Source organism: Lissotriton helveticus, chromosome 11 (genome assembly GCF_964261635.1).
Source record: "Lissotriton helveticus chromosome 11, aLisHel1.1, whole genome shotgun sequence".
Lineage (NCBI taxonomy): Eukaryota > Metazoa > Chordata > Amphibia > Caudata > Salamandridae > Lissotriton > Lissotriton helveticus.
In genome coordinates, this window is record NC_136072.1 from 802,228,255 (window position 1) to 802,254,206 (window position 25,952).

Genomic DNA, 25,952 nt, shown 5'->3' on the forward strand with positions numbered 1-25,952 from the left:
GGATACTTGCTGCTTGCTTTATGTTCCCAGACACTTTTTTAAACCAGACTCTAGTAACAGCTCAACAAAGGAAAACGTAAAGCAGTTGTTCTGGGATCAAAGTGCTAAGGTTAGATTCACGAGGGAAACAAATAAGATCTCTGTTAGAATACATGCCATTACTCGTTCACAGCATCTGCGGAAGCATATCTACTTTTTGAGAAACCCCCAGCACAGATACTACTTGACTTGTTTCAGACTCAATAAAGCACACTTTTTAGTGTCATTTCCACATTGTGTGTTTTTTCCACCCAGAAACTTTACGTTGCCTTTGTAATATGCAATCAGTTCCACGCACTTTACACTGTTTTGTAAATGTTATGTATCACCCAGAAAACGTTACTTATCACCTGTATTGCACACTTTAAACATCAGTCAATACAGATCGGCACTTATTTTATTACAAAAGCTGCTTCTGCTTTTATTTGTACAGTCGTAATTCATTTGATTCAGAGCGCTCTTAAAATTAGGACAGGTTTATAATAATTAATGGAATTATATTTAATTATATAATTTATATTTAGTTTTTTTTAATGTTTTCAGTCAACAAGATCACAGCAAACAATTGATAGGTTTTTTTTTTGCTGTGGACAAGTGCATTATTGTTCCTTTCGCCACAACTAGCCGTGCAAAAGCATAAAGCGAGTCTAAATAGCGGTACAGAAGCACACACCACAAGAGATTACTGGGTCCCATCGCAAGACCCCATTAAATTCAAACTCTGATGCTTGATTTACTAGTTAATTGGAGGGAGTGCCAAACCTCCTATACTAGATGCCACGAACAATGTACGATGAAAACTGGATTCCCTGTGAACAATAGCTATAATGCTCGAATTTTGGAGTCCACTTCCTTTGGGAGGGCTTCATTTTTCCGATACACAAAGCAGCTCTCATCAGCGTCCAGCAGGTCATTTAGGGAGGCAACCACAGTGTCATGCTCCATCAGAGTCTCTGGATAGCGAGAAACAGAACGCTCTATACGCAAAGAACGGCGCACAGGGGTGAGCACCTTCCAGGCTGCTGCTACGGTAGGTTCCTTCACCCTGCTGGTATAAAGATAAACACAAGTGATGAGACCAAGGCCTATGGTGAGGGACTTCTCTCCCCCCACCCCCAATTTCTTTTTAAATATTTGATACTGCTAAACACATCTCCAAAGTTCACAGGGTTCTGCAGGAGCACTGAGCTTACAATAGATCAAAACACACACTATTAAAATAACTTTTCTGCATCTGTACAGGTTATGAATAAAGTGAGCACAGTTTAACAATTCAGGTGAAGTTCTAGAACCCCCCCCCCCCAACATATGAACTAGAATACTTGTAGCACTCAGCTCCAACTTAAGCACCCTTTGCACTTTCTTATCATTCAAAGCCTTCCTGACACTCTGATCAAGTTCAGACAGCAGCTAACTATCAAAGCATGTGGTCTTGGGGAGGACATGATGCTACAAAAGAAAAGTTTACTTACCTGTAACAACATTTTTCCAGTGTTGTATCTACATAGATTTACATGTTTTTAAATATTCCGAGTTTGAGAATCCAGTTATGTACCTTGCTTTTCGGGCTGATGCGGGGCATCTCGGCATTCCACAACTGGAGTGTAGAGGGGACACAGCCATGGGCGAGAGATGGAGGTGGAGGAGGAGGAGGCTCGTGGAGTTTCGGAGCTACCTGTTTGAATGCGACTTTTTGGTAATTAAAATAAATACCTTCTCCACCTTGGACGCTCTTGCCACCCGATCATTCCGATATCTTAACGCTGGCGATATGCTGAATATCGGGCCAGAGACCGGCATATTACTGAGTAGTGAATATGTATGATGGGTGTCAGTGGTGGTGCACAAGAAGTTTCATGGCTGTGACATCATTGTCGGATCGTGCTTAGGTGAGGCGAAATCGGCAGATGTTTTGTGTCTCTGGGCTGCTACACTGAGAAGAATTTGAATGCAACGGTTGCTGTGTTGTGTTCCGCCATTACCACTGGCTTGTTCTCATGGGCGTCCACAGACATTTTTCCAGGGGGGGGGCAAACCTGGTAAGTGAAGGGGCGTGGCTAATGTTAATCAATAGGGGTGGGGCTAAAATGGCAGACAACCAGGATCGGGTAATGCTCAGGCCAAGCTGAGAAAAAAAAGGGGTGAATTCTGCATTTGAAAATGGACAACAATTACAGTGCACATGAACCCTAAAGAACAAGTTACTTACCTTCGGTAACGCTTTTTCTGGTAGATACAATATCTGCCTGTGGATTCCTCACCTTGTGAATATCCCCTTGCGTCAGCAACATTCGGAAATTCTTTTTGTAGCCTTGCGCCGACGTGGATTCGGACGTCATAGAGACACGACATCGCTGACGTCACCGACGCCTATAACAGTCCCACGCCGGCGTGATGACATCAGTTCCGCCCTTTTTTCCGTGCCATCGAGGCACACGGACGGACCAATGACAGTAGAAAGGTATACAGTATACACAGTACACAATAGCAAGGACAAAACACACAGTGTAAAGCAAATGCAGGAAAGCAATAGAAACATTTCCATGATAGCAAAATATATATACATTACATTACAGTAACTCTGGTATAGAAGAGTGGACAACGGGGAGGCGGGTGGGTCAGTGAGGAATCCACAGGCAGATATTGTATCTACTAGAAAAAGCGTTACCGAAGGTAAGTAACTTGTTCTTCTGATAGATACATCTGCCGTGTGGATTCCTCACCTTGTGAATAGAGTCCCACAGCAGTCCCTACTCCCGGAGGAGGGTGTCCACTCTTCTAAACCAGGAAATCCTGAAGGACAGAACGCGCAAAGTGGCCATCCCTCCTCACTTCGGAATCCAAGCAGTAATGCTTCGCGAAAGTGTGGAGGGAAGACCAAGTTGCCGCTCTACATATATCCTCAACAGGCACACCTCTAGCCAATGCTGAAGTCGAAGATTTAGCTCTAGTTGAATGAGCCCTTATACCCTCTGGAGGTTCCTTACCGGCCAAAGAGTAGCAGATCTTAATGCAGAGGACGATCCATCTCGACAAGGTTCTCTTATGGACCGCTCTTCCTTTCTTGCAGCCAGCAAACCCAACGAAGAGCTGGTCATCCAGACGAAAGTCTTTAGATCTGTCCAAGTAAAAAGACACCGCCCTTTTGGGGTCCAGACGGTGTAGTCTCTCTTCCTCCTTAGAAGGGTGAGGGGGAGGATAGAAGGTAGGTAGGGTAATGGACTGTCCTAAATGGAAAGGAGTTACCACCTTAGGCAGAAAAGCAGCCCTGGTCCTAAGAACCATTCGATCAGCATGAATGGACAAGAAAGGGGGCTTGAAACTAAGAGCTTGAAGCTCACTTACCCTCCTTGCCGAGGTTATTGCAACGATGGAAGACTGTTTTAAGAGTAAGAAGTCTCATGGGACATCTGTGAAGAGGCTCAAAGGGAGCACCCATCAGAAAAGTCAAGACAAGATTTAAGTCCCACTGAGGCACAATAAAAGGAGTAGGAGGAAACTTATTTGTGAGGCCCTTCAAAAACCTTAAAACCACAGGAGACTTAAAAAGAGATGGCTGGTCAGGCAAGCAGAGAAATGCCGACAGCGCTGAAAGATAGCCCTTCACTGTGGCAACAGCAAGCCCCTGTTGCGCCAGAGAAAGAGCAAACTGGAGAACATCAGATAAATGGGCTCTCAAAGGGTCAATAGACTTTTCCCCACACCACATGACAAATTTTGACCATCTATAAGAATAAATAGATTTAGTGGAGTCACGCCTGGCTGACAAGATGACATCCACAACGTCAGGCGGGAGGGAAAAGGAATTCAAGTTGCCCCGTTCAATCTCCAGGCATGAAGGTGTAATGTCTGGAGGTGGGGGTGTAGAACCTGCCCCTCCATCTGAGAGAGGAGGTCTGCCCTGAGAGGGAGAAGGAGCGGCGGGTGAGAGGAGAGGTGGAGAAGATCTGTATACCACACCCTTCTTGGCTAGTCCGGGGCGACCAATATGACTTGGGCCCGGTCTTGGCGAATCTTCCTCAGAACCCGAGGAATCAAAGGTATGGGAGGAAACGCGTAAAGGAGTTGATTTCTCCAACTCTACTGAAACGCATCCCCCAAGGTTCCTTGCATCGGAAACTGGAGACTGCAGAACGACAGGCAGTGAGCATTCTCGCGAGTGGCGAACAGGTCCACCCGAGGAGTCCCCCACATCCGAAAGATGTCGTGAACTACCTCTGGGTGAAGCCTCCACTCGTGGTCGGCAGAGAACTGCCGACTGAGACTGTCTGCACGAACGTTCAGAACCCCGGCCAGATGATTTGCCATCAGACAAATCTGATGGTCCTGAACCCAGGACCAGAGGCGCAGAGCCTCTCTGCAGAGACACTGCGACCCCACTCCTCCCTGTTTGTTGATGTACCACATCGCGGTCGTATTGTCCGTCAGGACCTGGACCGAACGACCGCGAAGGGAAGGGAGGAAGGCCTTGAGCGCCAAACGTATCGCCCGCAATTCTAGAAGGTTGATGTGAAGCAACCTTTCCTCTGGAGACCAAAGACCCTTGACCTCCAGATCCCCCAGATGAGCACCCCACCCGAGAGTGGATGCATCCGTTATCACTGTGGCAACCGATGGAGGCAGTTGGAAAGGCTTTCCTTGAGACAGATTGCCTTCCATGCCCCACCAAGACAGATCCGCCGCAGCTTCTCTGGAGATCCTCACTGACTCCCTGAGATCTCCGTTGTGCTGAAACCACTGCCTGCGGAGGCACCACTGGAGTGCCCTCATGTGCCAGCGTGCATGGTTGACCAACAGAATGCATGAAGCCATCAGACCGAGCAGGCAAAGGACCTTCAGGACTGGAACGACCGCTCCATTGTAAAATAAAGGAATCATTTCCTGTATGTCGTGAATCCTTTGAAGGGGAGGGAATGCACGACATACAGTTGTGTCCAGTACAGCACCTATGAACAGGTTGCGCTGGGAGGGCACCAGGTGAGACTTGGGTACATTTATCGAAAAACCCAACCTGTACAACAACTGGGTTGTCTCTTGCAGATGATGGAGCACTTTCTCTGACGACTCTGCCTTGATCAGCCAGTCGTCCAAATAAGGGAATACAGGAATCCCTGATCTTCTGAGATGCGCCGCCACCACCGCCATCACCGCCATCACCTTGGTGAAGACTCGAGGTGCTGTAGTAAGACCAAACGGAAGGACCGCAAACTGAAAGTGCTGCGATCCCACCGTAAAACGGAGATACTTCTTGTGCGACTTCAGGATGGGGATATGAAAATACGCATCCTGCAAGTCGAGCGACACCATCCAGTCTTCTTCTAGCAGAGCATGAAGAACCTGAGCAAGGGTGAGCATCTTGAATTTCTCCTGCTTTAGATAAAAATTCAAGATCCTGAGATCCAGGATTGGACGAAGCCTGCCATCCTTCTTGGGTATCAGGAAATACCGGGAGTAGCATCCCTGACCCCTTTCCTACTCCGGAACCACCTCTATCGCACCATTTCTAAATAAAGTTTGAACTTCGTCCTGAAGGAGTAACAGGTGTTCCTCTGAGCAATATCCTTGACAAGGAGGGTAATTTGGAGGGAATTCCCGAAAGGGAAGGGCATACCCATTTTCTACGAGATTGAGAACCCAAAGATCTGATGTAACCGATTCCCAATCCCGTAGAAAGTGGGTAAGCCGACCCCCCACCCGACCCACATGATCCTGAATGGTGGATCTAGGGCTGCTTTTCCGTGGCTGGGGGGTTGGAGGAGGTGGAGGAGGAAGAGGCCTGACGTGCTCTCTGCTTTCCCCTGTAGGATCTATACAAGGTATTTTGCTGCTGCTGCTGTTGTTGCTGCTGCTGTTGACCTTGTCTATATGAACGAAAGGAAGAGCGACCAAACCCTCTGAATTTCCTGGTTGTAGAACCTCTGATCTGAAGGCCAAGAGATCTAGCGGTTGCTCTGCTATCCTTGAATCTCTCCAAGGCCGTGTCTGCTTTCTTTCCAAAAAGTCCTTCACCATCGAAAGGCAAATCCAATAAAGCAGACTGCACATCAGTTGAAAAATCAGATGACTTCAACCAAGCCGAACGCCTTGTGGCAACTGCTGTGCCCATGATTCTTGCCACCGAATCAGCAGTATCGAGGCCGCTTTGTATGACCTGACGGGCTGCTGCTTGAGAGTCAGATAAAACTTCCTCAAAGTCATTTCTACTATCCTCCGGAACCTTAGGGATCAATGAACGCATAGAGTCCATAAGAGCATGTATGTATCTACCCATAAGGCAAGTGGCATTAGATGATTTTAATGCTATACTAGCAGAAGAAAAAGTCTTTTTGGCGACTTGATCCTGTTTCCTGGCCTCTTTGTCGCCAGGCACCTGCGGAAAAGCACCAACCGACTTCTTAGAACAAGCAGCCTGAATCACCAAGCTCTCAGGAGAAGGGTGAGATGACAAGAAGGCAGGATCTTCAGGAGCCACTCTATACCTCCTAGCCACACTTTTTGAAACTGCAGGAGCAGAAAAAGGTTTCTTCCATACTACCATAATGGGCTCTGTTAAAGCATCATTAAATGGTAGTAAAGGTTCTACTGCTGAGTTCGGAGAATGAAGAACCTCGGTCAGTAAATTTGACTTAAATTCGACAGTAGGTAAAGTCAAACCTAAAAGTCCTGCTGCCTTCTTCATAACAACGTGGTATGGTTGAACATCTCTAGAGGGTGTATCAGACCCCGAAGGTAAAGCCCATTCTGGAGAAAATTCAAGACCACTCGCCTCTGCCAGGTCCTCGAAATCATTACCATCCAGCTCACCTTCCTCCAAGTCTGAATGAGACTCACAAAATCTCTGTTCATCTAGGAGACTTTGAGCCTCTCTCCTAGACCTCAGTTTAACTCGAAGTGCAGCCGGATCCAATGTCGAATCCGACGGCGCCGGAGCCGACGTCGGAATCGAATCCGAAGGCTTGGAAGGATGTTCCATAGACTTGCTTGGAGCCGGCGACGCCGGAGTCGTCTACTTCGGTCGAGCCGGCGTCGATATCGGCGTCGACCTCGGTGGAGCCTGGTACTGCCACAACGGGGTCGGGGCTGGCATATATGGCATGAAAGGTGCCGGAGCATATGAGTGAGGTACACCCAAATTAAAAGCCATTGGACCCATGGGACCCGAAGGTGCTCCAGAGGGGTGCCATGATCTTGAGAAAACACCATACATTGCGTTTAGAAACGCAGAAGGGTCCTGACCTGGAGCTGGAAATGGTGGATGCTCAGGTTGACCTCGAGGCAGATTAGAATCTGTTAAATTAACAGGATTCGAAGTCTCCTCTTCAACAGGAACTCCATCGGCGTCCTCATGATTCGAAGATGGAGCCGGAGCTGGAGTCGGATCCGGAACCGGAGTCGGAGAATGGGCTATAGACTCCGAAGGTGAGGCCTCACCTTCCTGATCCGACACTTGTGGAGGAATTACCTTCGACTTCACTTTCTTTGGAGACTTCGATCTTGAGCCAGACCTATCATCCGAATGACGTCGGGACTCATGTCTCCTCTTCTTATGTTTTCTACGAGAGCTGGAAGCATGATCAGATGACGACTTCGAGACCGACGCCTCACGAGATCTCGACTTCGATCTCTTCGAGTGTTTTGAAGACCTTCTAACTTTACTCGCCTTCAGCTTAGCCACAAGAGGTTTTGACTCCCTTTCCCGTAGAGCCTTCGGATTCATTTTCTGACACGACGAACATCCATCCACGTCGTGGTCAGAGCTCAGACACCAAATGCAGTCTTGGTGTGGGTCCGTAACGGACATCATCTTTCCACATTCTCTACAAGGCTTAAAACCTGTTTTCTTTGTCGACATGACAATCGAAGAAAAAAAGCAGAGAATGGAGAATCTAAGAAAAATAGTAACAAAGTTACCAATAAAGCTACAGAGTATCCCGAAACCGTTAGCGTCGACGACGCGGAAAAAAGGGAACTGATGTCATCACGCCGGCGTGGGCCTGTTATAGGCGTCGGTGACGTCAGCGGAGTCGCGAGCGATGTCGTGTCTCTATGACGTCCGAATCCACGTCGGCGCGAGGCTACAAAAAGAATTTCCGAATGTTGCTGACGCAAGGGGATATTCACAAGGTGAGGAATCCACACGGCAGATGTCTCTATCAGAAATTACCCCCCCTGGCCCCTTAAAATTCATACATTCCCTGACCCCTAAAATTGTCGCCCTGGCACCCCAAAACCCATACCCATACCCGCCCTGAACCCTAAAATGCCCCCCTTTGTACTCCAAAAACCATACCCACCCTGAACCCTAAAATTACCCGTGCCCACCAAAAACTCATACCCGCCCTGAACCCTAAAATTACCCCCTGGCGCCCCAAAACTCAATTCCACTCTGAACCCTAAAATTACCCCTGGCACCCCAAAACCCATACCCACCCTAAACCCGAAAATTACCTCCTAGCACCCCAAAACCCATACCCACCCTGAACCCGAAAATGACCCCTGCCCCCCCAAACTCATACCCACCCTGAAACCTAAAATTATCCCCTGGCAACCCAAAACCCATACCCGCCCTGAGCCCTAAAATTACCCTGGCACCCCAAAACCCATACCCGCCCTGATCCCTAAAACTACCCCAGGCACCCCAAAACCCATACCCGCCCTGAACCCTAAAATTACCCCCTGGCACCCCGAAACCCATACCGACCCTGAACTCTAAAATAACCCCCTGGCACCCTAAAACCATTTTTTATTTTATTTTATTTTGAAAGTTTTATATAGCGCGAACAAGATCTTTGCAGATATCAGAGCGCTTTACATAGAAAGGGGGAACATGAGGGAGCATAGTCAAACAGATACGTCAGTAGTGCTAATAGTACAAATACGCGGGAACATAGAAAATCACGTAAGTCGATAATACAAGTAAAACAAATGAGCAAAGGGGTCGACAAGTAGTAAAGATCGGTGCAGAGTCTTAAAAGTGTCCAAAATAATAGTTCAAGTGTATTTAGCCATGAGGATAGCTTTTACTTCTTTCTTAAACAGTGTCGCGGAGGAGATGAGCCTCGTTTCAGGAGGGAGTGAGTTCCAGATCCTGGGTGCCATTCCTGAGAAGGAGCGTTTATACGTTTTTTCCTTCCGGAATCTTCGAGGCTTCAGCAGAAGATTGTTTGTGCCTCTGGTGTTTCTAGAGCCGCCAGAAATTGTCAGATTCTGAGTGAGATAGCCAGGTGAGCTCAGGTGGACAGCCTTGTGTGTCATGCAGGCGATTTTCAGATGTATTCTGGCTTCAAAAGGTAGCCAGTTCAGGTATTTCAAGTCAGGGGAGATATGTGAGTGTTTTTTTGACCCAGTGATGAGTCTCGCTGCAGCGTTTAGAGAAGCTCTTAGAGGTGCGGTAGTAGTTAGGGGGAGTCCGCAGAGGGCGATGCTGCCATATTCTATTCGAGGGATGACTAGTGCTTGTACTGCAGTTTGGAAGTCTTTGGCAGGGAGGAAGGGTTTAAGTTTCCTCAGGGTATTGATTTGGTAGTTCGCTCCCTTGGTTGCCTTGCTGATATGTTGCTGCATGTTGAGATTGGTGTCAAGTGTTATGCCTAAAGATTTTGCTGAGTCCACGATGGTGGGTTGGACATTGAGTGCAGTTAGGTGTTTAAGCCAAATTTGAGTGGTAGAGATCTTCGCGGGAGGAAAGATAAGAAGGAACTCTGTTTTCAGAGCATTGAGTTTGAGATGATTATCGGCAAGCCAGGATTGGGTGCTTCTGATCGTTGAGTTCAGGAGCAAAATGTCATTGGGGGATTGTAATTTGAGATATAGTTGGGTATCATCGGCGTACATGTGAAAGTGTACATTGGATGCTTGTAACAAGGTGGTGAGAGGTTCCATAACTAGGTTGAACAAAGTTGGGGATAGGGAGGAACCTTGGGGGACGCCTAACGAAACAGGTATTGGCGAGGACATCAGGTTGTTGCTCTTGAATTTCTGCGACCTGTTGTGTAGAAAGGAAGTGAACCACTTGAGAACAGTCCCAGATAGACCCATTCTTGTGTTTAATAGTTCGAGTAAATTCTCATGTTTGACGGTTTCGAATGCTGAAGAGAGATCAAGAAGGATGAGGAGGCAGGTATCGTTTTGATCTAGGATTTGAAGGGCGTCGTCAATTATGTGGGTCATAGCAGTTTCTGTGCTGTGTCTTGCTCGGAAGCCTGATTGATGAGGGTTGAGGAGATCAAACTGATCAATGTGTTTAGTTAGTTGTAGTTGTGCATATTTTTCCAGCAATTTGGCGAGAGTGGGGATATTGGTAATGGGACGGTAGTTGTTTAAATCAGAGGTAGGTTTCTTTAGTAAAGGTGTGACTTGTCCCAATTTGAGGGAGTCAGGGATGGTTCCTTGTTGAAGTGAGCTGTTGATAATTTTAGTCCAGAGTGGGAGGAGCAAAGGGGTAAAGTCTTTTACAGCGTTAGCAGGAAGGGGGTCCGTGAGGTGATTGGATGGTTTCAAGGTGCTGAGCAGTTTGCCAATTTCTTCTTCAGAGTAGGTGACAAAGGATGACCATGTAGCATTGTTTTTTGGTTCAGTGGGTGCTATGCAGTGAGGTTTGGAGTAGAGGCTTGCGTCAATGAGGAGATCGCTCTTTATGTTGTCAGTTTTTTGGATAAAGAAGGCGGAGAAGTCTTCACAGGAGGGAGCCTCGCGCATAGTGCTGAGTGGCTGGGGTTGTTCCTTGGATTGTGTTCTGATTAGCTCAAACAGTTTTCTCGGACGGTTTTTGCTTGGTCGAGCTGGAGGCTGAAGAACTCTGTTTTTGAGTGTTTAATTTTCCTGAAATAGGCGTTTCTCTTTTTCTTCAGTGTTTTTAGGGTCAGTGCGGATGGAGCTGATCTCCAGGTGCGCTCTGCCATTCGCATGGCTCGTCTATGCTCATTGAGACTCCCGTCGTACCATGGATTGGAGATTTTAGTGGAGACTCTTTTTAGTTGCATAGGTGCAGCCTCATTAATTATTGAGGTCATCGCGTTGAGATAGTGGTCAGTCAAGGATTGAACGTCCGTAGTGCCGGTAGGGGGAAGTAGGAGATTGCAGCTGTTAAGGGGTAAAGAGTTTGGGTTGAGTTTTTTCAGGTCTCTTTTCCAGATTTTGGGCTTGGAGGATTGAGCCGTGTTAAATTTGACTTTTTCATTGATGAAGAATGTGACAATATGATGATCTGACCAGTCACAGGGTTGGATAGATTCGAGTTGGATAGAGTCTTCTTTGGAGATAAGGTCGAGGATAGAGCCTTTCTCGTGGGTCGGGCTGTTGCATATTTGGGTGAGGTCAAGGGCATTGAGGACATTTTTAAGACTATTTACCACCGCGTCATTGTGATCGTTCCAGTGGAGGTTGAAGTCCCCGAGGTATATTTGGGTGAGCTGCCTTCCGGAATTGGTTGAGATCATATCCATGATTTGTTGGGAGAAGGTGGGGTTGTCCCCGGGTGGGTGGTAAATGCCGTGAAGAGAGCATATCGGTTTGCCCTCACTGATAATATCGAAGCAGATGTATTCACAGGAAGTTGGGGAGGGTAGGGAGGGGGAGGTGACTTTCAGAACAGAGAGGTTGTTCCTGTAAATGCATGCGATTCCACCACCTATTTTGCCGGACCTGTCAAGTCTAATGATGTGGTAGTTTGGAGGAACCAGAATGTCCATTATAGGTGTAGAAGATTCGGTTAGCCAGGTTTCAGTCATGATGATTAGGTCAAGGTCCAGTGTTAAGATGAGATCAGCGATGGCGGAGGAGTGTCTAGAGGCCGATCTGCAGTTGAGGAGAGTGCATTTGAGACAGGGTGTGTTGAGGGAGGTAGCGGGTTCTAGAGAGAGGGGGACTTTTCTAAGGTTATTAGGGATGGAGATTCTGTTGTTTAGTGTGGGGGGTCTAAGGGGATTTGAGTGTATCGTGGGAATGGCGAGGTGTGTGGTGGATGTGTGGTATAGGGGAGCTGGGTCGTAGGAGCGGAGGAGGGTGAGAGTGTCGAGGTCCGAAAGAGTGTTGCGTGGGCGACAGGGGCGGTTGTTGCGGTTGCGGACAGGGATTGAAGTCCAGTGAGGGGAGTGTTGAGTGAGAGAGTCATCCGGAAGGGTGGGGGACAAGTTGGGGCGGTTGTTGCGATTGCGAACAGGGATTGAAGTCCGGTTTGTGGAGAGTTGAATGTGGGAATCATCAGAATGGGTGTGGGACCTGTTGGGAGGGGAGGTGGTGGTGGGCGAGGGGTGTTTGTTGTGATTGCGAACAGTGATAGAAGTCCAGTGTGGGGAGTGTTGGGTGAGAGAGTCATCCGGAAGGGTGGGGGACATGTTGGGGCGGTTGTTGCGCTTGCGAATAGGGATTGAAGTCCGGTGAGTGGAGTGTTGAATGTGGGACTCACCTGGAAGGGTGGAGGACCTGTTGGGAGGGGAGGTGGTGGTGGGTAAGGGGTGTTTGTGGTGCGTGAAGAGTAGTTCTTTGATGATGTGAATGTCTTCTTTGACCTGGAGGAGGGTGGCCATAATCATGTCCAGCGTGGGATAGGTGTTGGTGGTGGGGAGTGGGTGAGTCAGGGGTGAGTGACTGACCCGGGAATTGGCGTGCAGGTGGGGGGGTGGGCTGGTGTTCGTGCAGGGCTCCGTGGAGGGGGCCCCGAGGAGAGAGGGGTTGGGAGGGAGGGGTGTGTTTGAAGTGGGGGGAGGTTGGTGGTATAGGTGAGGACCTTGGTGGTAGGCGGAGAGAGCAGGGTGGAGGATGAGTGTATGTTAGTGGTGGTGGGGGTGCAGGTAGGGTAATGGGGGCTGAGAATGGGGGGAAATGGGGTTGGAGATGGTCCTGTTGTGGGGAGGAGGTGTTAAATTTAGAAAGGTGGCGTGTTCTGCGTGATTAGTTAGAGGGTGGTAGTGGGGACTGAGAATGGGGGGGATAAAGGGTGGGATTTGTCGTTGTGCGCATCGGACTGTTGCTGAACTAGGTTAGACGGGTTGTGGGTGGGAGCTGTGATGTCAGGGGTGAAAGGAGTGGACGTGGTATGAGTGGAGGTCTGTGGGTAGGTAGGGGGTGGGGGTGCGGATGGTGTAAATGGGGGAGAAATCTGTCTGTGATTGCGGAGTGTGTGGTAGCTTCAGCTGGTGGGTGATTGACTAGGGTGCTGGGGGTAAAGGTGAGGTGCGTGTCGTTCTGGTGCTGAACTAGCATGGAAGGGTTGTGAGTGGGAGCTGTGAGGTCAGGGGTGGTAGGACTGGAGGTGATAAGAGTGGAGGTCCGAGGATTGGAGAGGTGCTCTTTGAAGGTGGGGAACAGGTTGTCTAGTAGTTCCAGGTTCCTGTCTCTGGATTGCATTAGGACAATCCCGTTGTTGTAGATAGTAATGGTGGCTCTGCCTGGGAATAGTTGGGATGGTGTGATGGATAATGTTAGGCCATGCGCTGATTTCCTGGAGGTGGAGACGGTGAGTAAGGTGAGGAACGCTTTTCTCCATTGAGCTCTGCATATGGTGTGGAAGATGATATCGGTGTTCAGGGATCCATTGACCGGTGAGAAGTAGGAGTCGGCAAAGGGGGTCTCAGGGTGGGACCTCAGGCAATTGTGTTTGAAGCGTTTAGCGGCTTTTTTGGTGAGTACGGGTGGGTAGTTGATTTTATATGTGTGCTTGCCGACGGGATCCATGGCGGTATAGGTAGGTGCGGGAGGGTGAACAATAATGATATATAGGAATAAAATACAAATGTAAACAAGTTACATGGATCAATAGTGACACTAGTGAGCACAGCATATGAGGTAGCAATCGGTGCATTACAGGAGAATAAAAGTGAAATGAGTGCAGGTTATAAAAAATGTACAAAAAACAAGTAAAATATATGAGGTAGCAATCGGTGCATTACAGGAGCATAAAAAAGTGAAATGCGTGCAGGTTATACAAAAAACAAGTAGAAGTAAAATACTGCAATAAAAGGCAGACACTCTATCACAAGAAGGTGTAGGTACAAGGCTATGAAAATGCGCGGTAGTTGAGATTAGTCTAAAATGGCCAGCTCTTAGGGTATGAACAAATAGTGAGAATGACTAGTCCATGATGGCCGCCAATGAGAAAGACCAGTCTAAAATGGCCGCCAAATAGGGGAGATAGAGACAGTAGTCCTCTGTTTGTTGTTGTTGCTTTGAGAGCAGGGAAGGGCAGTTTCACATTCTATTTGAGTAAGCCCAGATCCTAGTTTGCTGGGAGGGAGTCTTATCTCTATTTTGGTGGTCCTATGTGGAGGAGTTAAGTCGAGGAGCCTTGTGGGCCTCTGGAGGTACAGGAGGAGATTTATAGTTTCAGTTAATGACCTCTGCCATTTTGAACAAAGGAGGTCTAAAAATGTGAGCAAGCGAGTGATGTGAATTAAATACCTTTTAGATATTTTCTGCTCAGTCGGTCCCTTAATGTTGACAGTGAAGTTTTGCAGGCATCCCGTTTTGCAAACATCGAGGGTCTAAGCAAAATGTGAAATCTGAAAGATGCGGTGAGCATCAATTTCTGTCAGGTTGCATGTTAGTGCCCATGCACGTCCGGGGAGCCTCGATCCCCGTCAGCGTCTGTAGGTCCGCAGGTCTGCTCCCAGGGTCCCGGCAGCAGCAGGGGGGGACCGCAGGGAGTCACATCCGCCGAGGGAATCTCGCTGTTGCCCGCTGAACTGCAGCCCCTCCCGCCTCGATAGGCGATGTCGTGTGTCTCCCGCTTGCCTCGCCGTTTGCCTCGGGGCTCCACTCCAGCAGTTCCCTGGGCAGCGGCGCAACACTCCCGCTCGCAACCAGCTCCCGCAGTCCGATGCAGATGGGGGCAAGCTCCAGTCGACCCCCCAGAGCCTGACGACACCTCTCCGATGGGCGCAGCAGGAGTCAGGGCCAGAATCCGACCACCCCAGCCGGCGCCGGTGGCGGTGCTCACGGGCGTACCGGACGCCTCCGATGCCAGGGCAGCTCCCTCGCAGTCCCTCACGGCGGGCACCCGTCGTCCATAGGCGCCGCCAGTTCCCTTCGGGCTCCAGGCAAACAGGGAATCCGCCCCGGGCTCCGCCGATGTCCAGGGGCAGCCCGGAGTCCGGACAAGGAGGGGGGTGTGTCTCTGTCCTCTCCTGCGATGGTCCCAGCCTGCGACCAGGGACCCCCTGAAGGCTCCAGTCAGCGCCACAGCAGGCTCCAGGCAGCCAAACGTCCGTCCCAGGCTCCTCCGATAGCCCGGTGTCCAGCAAAGGCTGGGGCGATTCGGTCCTCTCCCGCGCCGATCACAGCCTCCATGGAGATGGTGGACCCTCAGATGCTCCGGCCACCGCCTGCCAGGTAAGGGTGATGAAAATAGTATTCCAGTTACTTGAGGTAGTTGCGTAGCTCAAGATGCCCGGTATGCTGGGTGCTAACAGGGATTAAATCCAGAACTGGAATCCCAAGCACTCGGAGCTCTGACCAAGAGCTCCTACCCGGCGGCCATTTAATGCCCTGAACTCTGAAATTACCCCCTGGCACCCCAAAACCCATACCCACCCTGAACCACAAAATTACCCCTGGCACCTCCAAACCCATGTATACAAAAAGGGGGAGAGTGGGGATCTATTGTAGATCCAGAGGACCAAATTACCACTTGAGACAAGTGGAAGGTCCAGACCGCAGCGTGGGCCCTCAGATAACTGGTACCAAGGAGGGGACTGGGCTGTTCCTGGGTTCAAAGTGCATGTCACTGGGGGGTGGATATGTATAGGAGGTTAAATGGTCACCTACCTGTGGGTATCCATTTTGTTGGATATATTGGCCTCACACACCCTTGCAGGTGTCATGCTTCATCATAGGCAATGCTCCTCGTTGGGTGGGCGGTGCAATACCCAACGGGCTACACCTCAAAGAGGGGCTCTTTGGGGGAGATCTTTTATCCAACTGCCCTTGGGTGAAGTGTGGGTGAGGGGCCAGAGTAGTAGTAGACAGCACGTGAAATATAAAATAACACAGGGGTACCAGAAGGAACTTTATTCGGGCGGTCCCGTGTGTTAACTAAAAACAACAGTTAGTCTAGGAGGTCTGGAAAGTGACGTTTTCCGTACTCAAGACTATACTAGTGGGTGAGGGTTGTGGTCGACATGTTTCTCGCTCAGGGCTTATTTACCCGCGATTCATCAGGACCTATAAAAGTACTCGTTGTCTACAGTATTTCTGATCTATCTAAGTATCAGTGCTTACGTATACAGTTAGGAAATGGAGTATCTGCATATACATTGTTCCATGCCTAGAGGTCAATTGTTAAATGTAACAGCAGTGTCTGGCAGGATGGACATCGGTGAGTCAAACCTCTGTAGCTAAGGTTGAAGCTCCCGTGTCCTTCTTGTGTAGCCTACCGCTCACCGCCAATTGACCTCTAGGCATGGAACAATGTATATGCAGGTACTCCATTTCCTAACTGTATACGTAAGCACTGATACTTAGATAGATCAGCAATACTGTAGACAATGAGTACTTTTATAGGTCCTGATGAATCGCGGGTAAATAAGCCCTGAACGAGAAACATGTCGACCACAACCCTCACCCACTAGTATAGTCTTGAGTACGGAAAACATCACTTTCCAGACCTCCTAGACTAACTGTTGTTTTTAGTTAACACACGGGACCGCCCGAATAAAGTTCCTTCTGGTACCCCTGTGTTATTTTATATTTCACGTGCTGTCTACTACTACTCTGGCCCCCCACCCACACTTCACCCAAGGGCAGTTGGATAAAAGATCTCCGCCAAAGAGCCCCTCTTTGAGGTGTAGCCCGTTGGGTATTGCACCACCCACCCAACGAGGAGCATTGCCTATGATGAAGCATGACACCTGCAAGGGTGTGTGAGGCCAATATATCCAACAAAATGGATACTCACAGGTAGGTTACCATTTAACCTCCTATACATATCCACCCCCAGTGACCTGCACCTCCAAACCCATACCCACCCTGAACCGAAGCGAGTTTGTGACACTATGTGCTTGGGCGAGGACACAGTACTTACCAAACATACTTCACAATCTGAATTTGGGGCATATTTCTCTCGTTCCTTGGAGTCTCAGTCGCTGCGGCACGGGTGTTAGGAGCGTGTATGACAGAAGGGATAGAACTTGGAGGGCACAGCAGAGTGTTTAAAGTCAGGCGCGCAACGCCCATTGTGCTCAAAGAGCTTCAGACCCTGCCCCTCTCCCCTCCCCACCCCACCCCCGTCGTTTGTGTCAACCCGGGAGAGACAGCTTCCCCGGCACGCACAGCGGCACCCTAGTATTTCACACAGGTCGTTAAAAGACCATTCACTTGTAATTGAGGCTTTTTGTTGCGTTTTCACCACTTCTTACAGACCCTGCAGCTCCACTCTGCATATGGCTGGATGAATTACCCCCCCCCCCCCCCCCCCCAAATTTGACTCTTCTCGTTGCGCCTCTGTTTAAAGTAGAGGTATATATTTTTATTTTAAAAGTTTTATATAGCGTTAGCTAGACCCGTAGGTATCAGATCGCTTTACATACATCCTGCGAAAGAACAGACGGAAATTGCAAAATAGGCCCTGACACCCTAAAAAGGGTCCAGTGTGTACGGACATTGGCCTACCATGACACCTTGCTTATTACTTTATCACTCGGGGTAATGTTTTCCGGTACAGTAAGTGAAAAGCTGAAAGCTTGCTTGTTTGTACCAATGCACATCTAAGTGTCCTCAGAGCAGGGCGGTGCCTTCTCCACCCTCATGCTCCTTCTACCCACTGGCACCAGGTAGACAGGTTTTTTTCTGCAGCTCCTGACCAGCCTGTGCTTCTTGCGGTGTCCGGCAGTGACAAGAGACCCCTTCCTGCCTCCCCCAGACTGACAGGGCCATCCTTCTGGGACACCCCCAAATGCAGACCTGCACTTAAGGCACCCACCCCATAAAGGGGTGATGCCCCCTGACCTCGGTAGAACTGTGCTGCACCCAAAGGCAGGAGACATAATCAAAGAGCACGTATGCGGTGCATGTCTTTCCCCACTCAGTGTGACATGCCACACTCTGGACTGCACAAACTGTGTGAAACCAATGTAGGCCCAGAGTGGTGATTTTTAATCCGTGTTACTTTTTTGAGTTTTGCACTTTTTTTTTTTGGCTCTAGCTCGGATGTGTAAAGCGCCTGGACATCAACTGGTGCACTATGTTCGACTGGTAAACAGGCAAAGTTTCTGCCTTGTAGGGGACCTGCCTGTAACCCAATGCTGAACCAACTTCAGCACCTACCGCTTTATTCCCGACAATCACAGCGGGCCAGGGCACTCCACTAAAAACTGAATACGACACCTGAGTCAGTTTTGACCTGCGGCACCTACTGTGCTCTGCAGAGAGGCCAAAGTTTGGATGAGAATGAAACTCACAACTGATTTCACACTTTGGAGAGCTCAATTCTGCCACCAGAACCCCTTCCACCATCTGAGCTCCCCGAACCCTTACATGCAACTCAGCTCGTGTTATGCGCTGCATCTAGGAAAGGTAAATACTCTTAGGAAACAGGCCTGCATATACTACACCAGGTGAGGTCAAACGAGTAAAATGTACATAAGACTGCATCGCTGGCTTGTATAACCTTTAGGGTTCTTGTAGATTCTGTTGAAAAACTGTTCTCTTCTGGGGCCGTCCCACATTAACCTCTGGCCCCAGTCTTCAAACCCCCTGGGCTGCTTGAAACCCCCCCCCCCCCCCCCCCCCCCCCCCCCCCCCCCCGAGAGGCCACCTCAAGGGCATTGATGCCTCTGGGGCTGAAAAATGGCCAATAAACCATAACGACCGGGGCAACACAACTGCTTTATTCCACCTCGACCCCTATCCCCCACACTTGTAAAGGATGCTCAGGCCCAAGCATGTGATCAGTTAGGAGAGGGAAAAGGACTCACACGTTCTGTGCGCGATAGTGGGCAGAGCAGGCTGGGTGGAATACACAACTTTCCATGGCTACAAACAGTGGTTTGTATGAGGTGTTCCTGGCAGCTGGGTTTACTACAAACGAGGCACTGGGGGTAAAACACACTGCCTAACAGCTAGGCATCCTCAGTATTGGCCCGATCTCCCATTCCGACCCTGGCTGCTTCCAAGGCCAATGACTGCTCGGTCTGTGCACCTGAACCAAGCTGAATAATTGCCCCATTAAGTCATAATTGACCCCGCTCCGACACTCTCACAGACATACTTCAATGATCTGCTGGACACCCACAGTAGGAGGGAGACGAGTAGACGGGAGGTTTAAAAGAGGGGTGAACGAGGGATTGAAGACGCTGCGTGGTGATGGTCATGAGCGTCCTCAGGGGGGGCAAGGAGGAGTGCTCCAGGGGGTGTGGGAGGGGGGCAAGCGCCCCTCCTTGCCCCCCCTGCGGACGCCCATGCTTGTTCTCTCCTTCATACTGATGTTGCACGCACACACGCTAGTGTTAAACACGCCCTGCAACAATCTTGTCATGAAAAAAGATGCAGACCTTTTCAAGATGCAATTAAATTACGTTGCCTGACTTTTTATAGTTGTTTCTGATCTGCCATTTTGTTACATTTATGTGCCTGACTTTTTTATAGTTGTTTCTGATCTGCCATTTTGTTACATTTATGTGTCTGATCTATCACTGTTCTATTATTGGCTGCCTGCTTGTAACCAATTTGATATACATACATTTTATTGCTTAAATGAATATTTTAATATATTTCCAAATATCTACTATACCATCTATTAGTTCTCCACCACCCTTTCTGCAATCACCAGAACCGACAATTCAATGAAAGGACTGATTCAAGGTTTGTAATGCTTTTCTGGTGCCATCGATGGGTTCAAGTTCAAACCTGACCAGAAAGAGATGGTTAGTTGAACATTCTTTGGGTATGGAAGGTCAGGACATTTTTGAACATTTGCCTATTTTTATGTCTGAAGATGAACAACTTAAGGAAGCTGTCAAAAGTTTAGAGAGACATTTGTCTAAGCTACCTTATTTAGTGGTCAGAAGGGACAAGTTATTTCCTAGGGAACAATTAACTACTGAAACTATTGACATGTATGGAGCTTCTCAGAGTTTGGCGTAAAAAAAGCAAGCTCCATTCTTTCACAGACCAGCTCATCAAAGACAAATTTGTTACAAGATGTTTTAATAAAAAAATACAGGAAATATTACGGACTTGCAAAAACCTCTTGAGGAAGCAATGGTAATTGCCAACACAATACAAGACTGCAGAATGTGTTCAAATGTTGAATAAGGAGACTGAAATGCAGTCTGTGTTGGGAAAGGCAACAAGTACAACAAACTCAATTGTGCGCAAAAGAAGAAGAGTGTTGTTGGATCTTGTTTTCGATGGGGATCGAAATTTCTTGTTGCTTCTTGCTGTGTCCTGCAATAGGTACACAGTGTTTCAAGTGTGGTGTCAGTTTGCCAGCTTGTAAGATGGATAATATATCATCCGATGTCAACACTGTATGTGAGGAGGCTAGAAATGAAAAAGATCTGACCAGTAACACAGACAATTTGGTGCTGTGTCTGCATAAAAATGAGGATGATTTTTCCGAAGATCCGATTGAAAATGTTATTGATGGTTAGGCGTGGATAGCTTTATTGACAGATTCTGTTTTTAAAATTAATATTATTTCCAGAAATACATTTGAACTAATTTTTTTCTCAGAAAGGGTTATGCCCTCTCGATGTAACTCCTCAAGATTATGACAGTACAAGAAATTAACTTTTTGGGTATTTTTATATTACAATTACACTTGAAGGATGAGAAGTTCTAGAAAAAGTTAATATTTCACATTCTGGCTCTGACATTCTTGGGTAGCATCATCAAGGGTGTTTGGATATAACTCTTAAACCTGGGCGTGTCCAACAAATATTAAGTATTGATGATGTGAATGTGGCAATGGGAAATTCATTTGCTCAACAGAGTATCTTAGAGAGGAATTCTGAAGTTTTCGAAGAGAAACCATTAAAACTTCAGGGTTTTGAACATGCTTTCAAGCTCAAAGAAGGAAGCTTACCACTGAAACATAAACAGAGGTGTGCACCCATGTCTGTTAGACAAGGATTGGAGAAGCTTATTCAGCAGCTGTGTTCTAAGGATGTTATTGAGGCCACAGAATCTTCATCATTGTTGTTGCCAATCATGGTTGCATGCAAGAAAAGCAAGGAGCTAAGAATGTGTGTTGACCATAGGAGTCTTAACAAGTAAATCTGGGTAGATGGTCATCCGTTACCCAAAACTGTTGAGATGACTGTTATATTGGCTGGAGCAAATTGTTTTTCAAAGCTTGATATGCGTTCTGCTTGCATATTATGAAGTGGTATTGGCTGAAGAGTCTAAGCATCTCACAACTTTTGTCACTCCATCTGGGGTATTTCAATATTGCAGGATGTCTTTGAACTTGCTTCAGCTGCTGCTGTACTTCAGCAAGTTATCAGTGATGTGTTTAAAGGTATTCCTGGAGTATTAGTATTTCAGGATGACAGACTTTATTTGGAAAAAATCATGATGAACACGGACAAAGACTGGATGAAGTTCTTAGTCCACTCAGACGGAAGGTGCTGATGTAAAGGAAAGACAAAAGTGTATTCCAAGTGCAAGAGGTGGAGTATCTGAGGCATGTTGTTTCCGGTAAGGGTGTAGCTCCATGTCCTGGTTTATTAAAAGCTATCAAAGAAGTACCAGTCCTGATTGACAAAGAGCACATTCAGGTGTACCTGGGTGTGTTTGCTTGCACAATGCCAAAGTTATTGAACATTTTTACAACAAAGATCTACTTCATTCATGGTTTACGAAATATGTAAAATTGTTACACCTCCCTGTGACAGGAAGCCTATTGTCATGCCTTCCCCTGCTCTGGCTTGGCTCAGCAGCAGGAGGGCAGGTAGCTGCAGCAACCATTTTGTGATGCCAGGTTCTGTAAAGCTGGTACCGGGCGTACCAATGTGGTCATATTTCTCCCTCCAAGGTGTTTGACATCAAAGACAACATGTTTCCATGCAGCCGTTTTAAAGTTGGCATTTACCGAGAGGTTATAATGCACTTAAGAGTATATGGTTGGCTGCATCACAGAACAACCCCAGACAATAGGTTCCGAAGACTGCAGAGGGGCTCTGCTCATGCATGGGCACACTCTCACATAAAACCCAGCACCCTGCCTTCAGGATTGCTAAGGCATGCCATAGGGGTGACTGATCGGTTTATATGTGCAATGATATAAGGTAGATATAGTGAACCTATATCTAAGTAAGGGGTGCATGCACCACCTTACGCAGGCTGCAGTAGCAGACCTGTGGTGTCAGTTTGAGTGGTCTCTCAGGGGTGGCACAATACATGCTGCAGCCCCTGGGAGGCCTCTGGGGTACCTATGCCCTAGGTACATAGTATACCATAGACTAGGGACTTATATGGGTACCCCAGAATCCAATCTGGAGTGTACCTAAAGTACATGTGATCAATTTAGGGACAAAGCAGATAAACTGGGGTCCTGATTAGCATTATCCCAGTCTGACTAGTCGAAAACCAGCAAAACACCGGGTAAAAAGTGGGGGTAACTATGCAGTCAGATTCCACCTTTCTACAGTCTGTCTAGATGGCCAGAAGTCATCTTTGTAAGGGAACTCCACACCAAATCAGTTGTAATATTGCTTACTGATGTTTTTGCAAGAGAAGAATTTTTGTCAGAGATAGTGTCTGATAATGGTATGCGATTTACTTCCTTAGAAATTAAGAAATTTGGGGAGGATGCTGGGATCAAATAAGAGGTTTAGTTTATATCACCCTCAAGCTAATGGTCAGGTAGAAAGAGCTAATAGGGTGAGTACTGAGTGTGTCAGAGGAGCGATGGTAGGGAATGAGGACATCAATTATCCTGTGCGAGCAATGCTTTGATAATACCATAACACGCTACAATAGGCCTCAGGAATTTCAGCCTTCAAAGCTTTATGGGGGAGAGGGTCATGTGATTTTTTTAAGGCCTGCTTTGTTGAGAAAATTCAAGAGTGTTTCTACTGAGAGTCTGACCCCAAGATTGTTGAGCGAGTATTGCTCGCAAGAAAAGTGAGGCAATATGATGTTTAGAAGGGATTGCATGTTATGCTACCAGAGTTGAGAGTGACAAAAGAAAGACGGAGGTTTAGCTCTCCTTATTTGGTTGATGAAGTTTATGCTATCAAACTAAGCAATGGCGGAAATCTGCACAAGATGTTAAAGTTATCAAAAGTGACAATCCTGTCCTCAAGATAAAAGAAACAGTAAACGTCCCGTCAAATTTGATGATTACATTCTGGAGTGAATATCTTGATTTACTTGTAGAAGCGGTTATTACTTGTGCAAATGTTAATTTATTATTCAATTGTTTTCTTTATTGATTGAAAAAAATGTTTTGGCACTGTATTTTTTAAAAAATATTATTGCATAATTATGTTGTATTTTCTAATTGTTTTATTTGTTATTTCATTGTAATACATTTTTTTTATTAGTTGTCTGCTTAGTTGCGTTTTGAAAGGGGAAAGTTGTGTTATGTAGCTTGCTTGTCCAGTTGCTGATTGACATCTCGACATTCCAAAATTGGAGCGTGGAGATGACACACAGCAAGAGAAGAGAGGTGAAGGCGGAGACTTGTCGAGTTTTGGAGCTGCCTGCTTGAATGTGACTTATTGGTTAATTGAAATAAAGACCTTCCTCACCCGGTCATCCTTGCCCCCAGTTCATTCCTACGTCTTCACAAATCATCAAAATAATACTATCAAAGAAATATAGTTTTGACTTTAGCCAATGAATGAATGGGCCATAAACCCAGTAAGAAACAGTCCATCAGTCTAAAAGGACAGAAGGGGTGTGAAGACTAATTCATGAAATATAAATACCAAAGACACGACAATACAGAGATAGCAACATTGGAGAATTAACAGGTGAGTCACTTTCTTCTCCTGGTCTAGATCATTACTAGATTAATGTTCTTAAACAGAAAAGTAAACAGTGCTACTTGGAAAGGTGTCAAGGTCTCGTGATTTTACTGGGAGTATTTTGATAGTGCAGATCTGGCGAGGATAAAGAAGGTGCTTTTCTATGTTACGCATGCTTGGTTACAGAATGCATATGAGGCAATTTTCATAGTTGCAAGAGTGATTGCACACAATAATGTGTGTGGTGGGATTAAGAAGGTTACCTGACCTGGTAGGGGAGGAAGGCGGCAAAGTATAGTTGTTGTTAGCCAGAGTATGGAGAAGAGATTTGCTTTTAGCTCTTTCTTGAAGTGTTGGTGAGGGTGTAGGAAAGAAGAAACAGTCCGAGATGAAGAGGTATTTCATTCCATAGTTGTGCATATATAAATTACTTTCTTTTCACACCTTTTTGATAGCTAGCTTTGAAGGTTGAAGTGCAAACTTTTAGGCGGCATCTGGATAAGCAGATTTTCTACACAAGGTAGTCCTGTGTTTTTAACCATATGACTGTATAAATCAGTCAATATGAGCTAGCCGAGGGACCAAGTACTGTTTTCATTGTATAAGAATTATGCGATTCAATTTCTTTTAGCTCATAATCATGAAGGCAGCAGATCGCCCCAAAGCTTTTAATGGAGCAAGTGTGGTGTCTGGGAGGCCTGTCAGCAAGTCATTGCTATAGTCTACATGAAACAGGACAAGGGCCTGTTCGGTGGAGTGGAAAATGTTGGGCGACAAGAAGCATATGTTTCTATGTCGATGCGCACGTCGAACCAGGTTTTATGCATTAATTTCTATACAGTTTTCCTTAAGAACATGTCAGAATCTATGTGGAACCCAGGTACTTGCAACATGTACGATACAATGAGTAAAGCAACGAAAATGGTTACTTACCAGTTGGAGTAGTTTACCAGCCTGAAGAGTTTTCTGGATTCACATCTATTGGTTGGATGGGGAAATCGGCTTTCTTCTCCGTGCCTTTCTTTAGTTTTCTGTTGCTTTTCTTTTTGCGTGTGTGGGCGGCGTCAACCACCATTTGGTGGCAAGTCTATCCCTTGTGTGCCGTCAGACAGTGCCCCGGAAGTTGTACCTCTGCGTGGGCGCCATCTTCAGATTCTTTCATGTCCTGGTGTACGCTGCTCTTTGAACTTCCTGTTGTCGTGAATTGCTGTTCTAGCCCTGTTTGCGGTTATCCCATTTCCAGGGAGGCAGGAAGGATGCATGTTAATCCCAAAAACTCTTCAGACAGCAAAACTAAGTAACTATTTCATTTTGCAGCATGCTGTGCATCTGATTACGTAGCGGTGTTGGTTCCATAGGAAGGATGGGTTGAAATGTGAATGAATTGGCAAATTGGTCGTAGCACTGTCTGCCCCACCTGTGCTTTCTTGTTCAAATGGATGTCCATTCAATAGTGTTTCGTGAAGGTGTGTGGGCCATGCAGATGTCGCCAATGGATATGTTTGCCAGGAATGCTAGGGTTGTGAGCTTCCTGGTTGAGTTCACCCTGGGTCATGTGGGTTAAGTATTCCCTGTTTTTGCATAGCATCTTTGGATAGTTTCCACTATTCATTGTTCAAATCATTTGTTTCATTACCGGAGTACCTCTGCTTGTTCTGGCAAGGGACACCAAAAGGTGGTTCCCTTCTGAACTGCCTTTTGTCTTCTGTAGGTAGTATATGAGTGTTTTTCGCATGTCCAAGTTATGAAGTGCCCTCTCGGCCTGTGTCTTTGGGTCCTGAAAGAAGGATAGAGTTGGATACTTGGTTGACGTGAGAAAGCTATACCACCTTTGGTAGGAACTGTGGGTTACTTCACAGAACAACCTTGTTCTTGTGGATTTGAAGATATGTTCTTGGATTGAGAGTGCCTGTAGCTCACTGACACTTCAGAGCGAAGTGATGACTATTAGTAATGCTGCCTTTAGGGGTAAAAACGTAAACTCCGTCTTGTGTATTGGTACAA

The 25,952-nt window shown here is 47.1% G+C and overlaps 1 protein-coding gene across 2 annotated transcripts in view; it reads right to left on the minus strand.

Annotated features, from left to right (window-relative positions):
- Positions 1–374: 374 nt before the first annotated feature.
- LOC144791968 (uncharacterized) overlaps positions 375–25,952 on the minus strand; it is a 157,893-nt gene continuing 132,315 nt past the window's right edge. For both annotated transcript variants that reach the window (XM_078666828.1, XM_078666827.1), the window contains exon 9: positions 375–1,087. In XM_078666828.1, the coding sequence (XP_078522954.1) occupies positions 862–1,087 (226 nt within the window). In that variant the 3' untranslated portion in view covers positions 375–861. The remainder of the gene's footprint in view (positions 1,088–25,952) is intronic.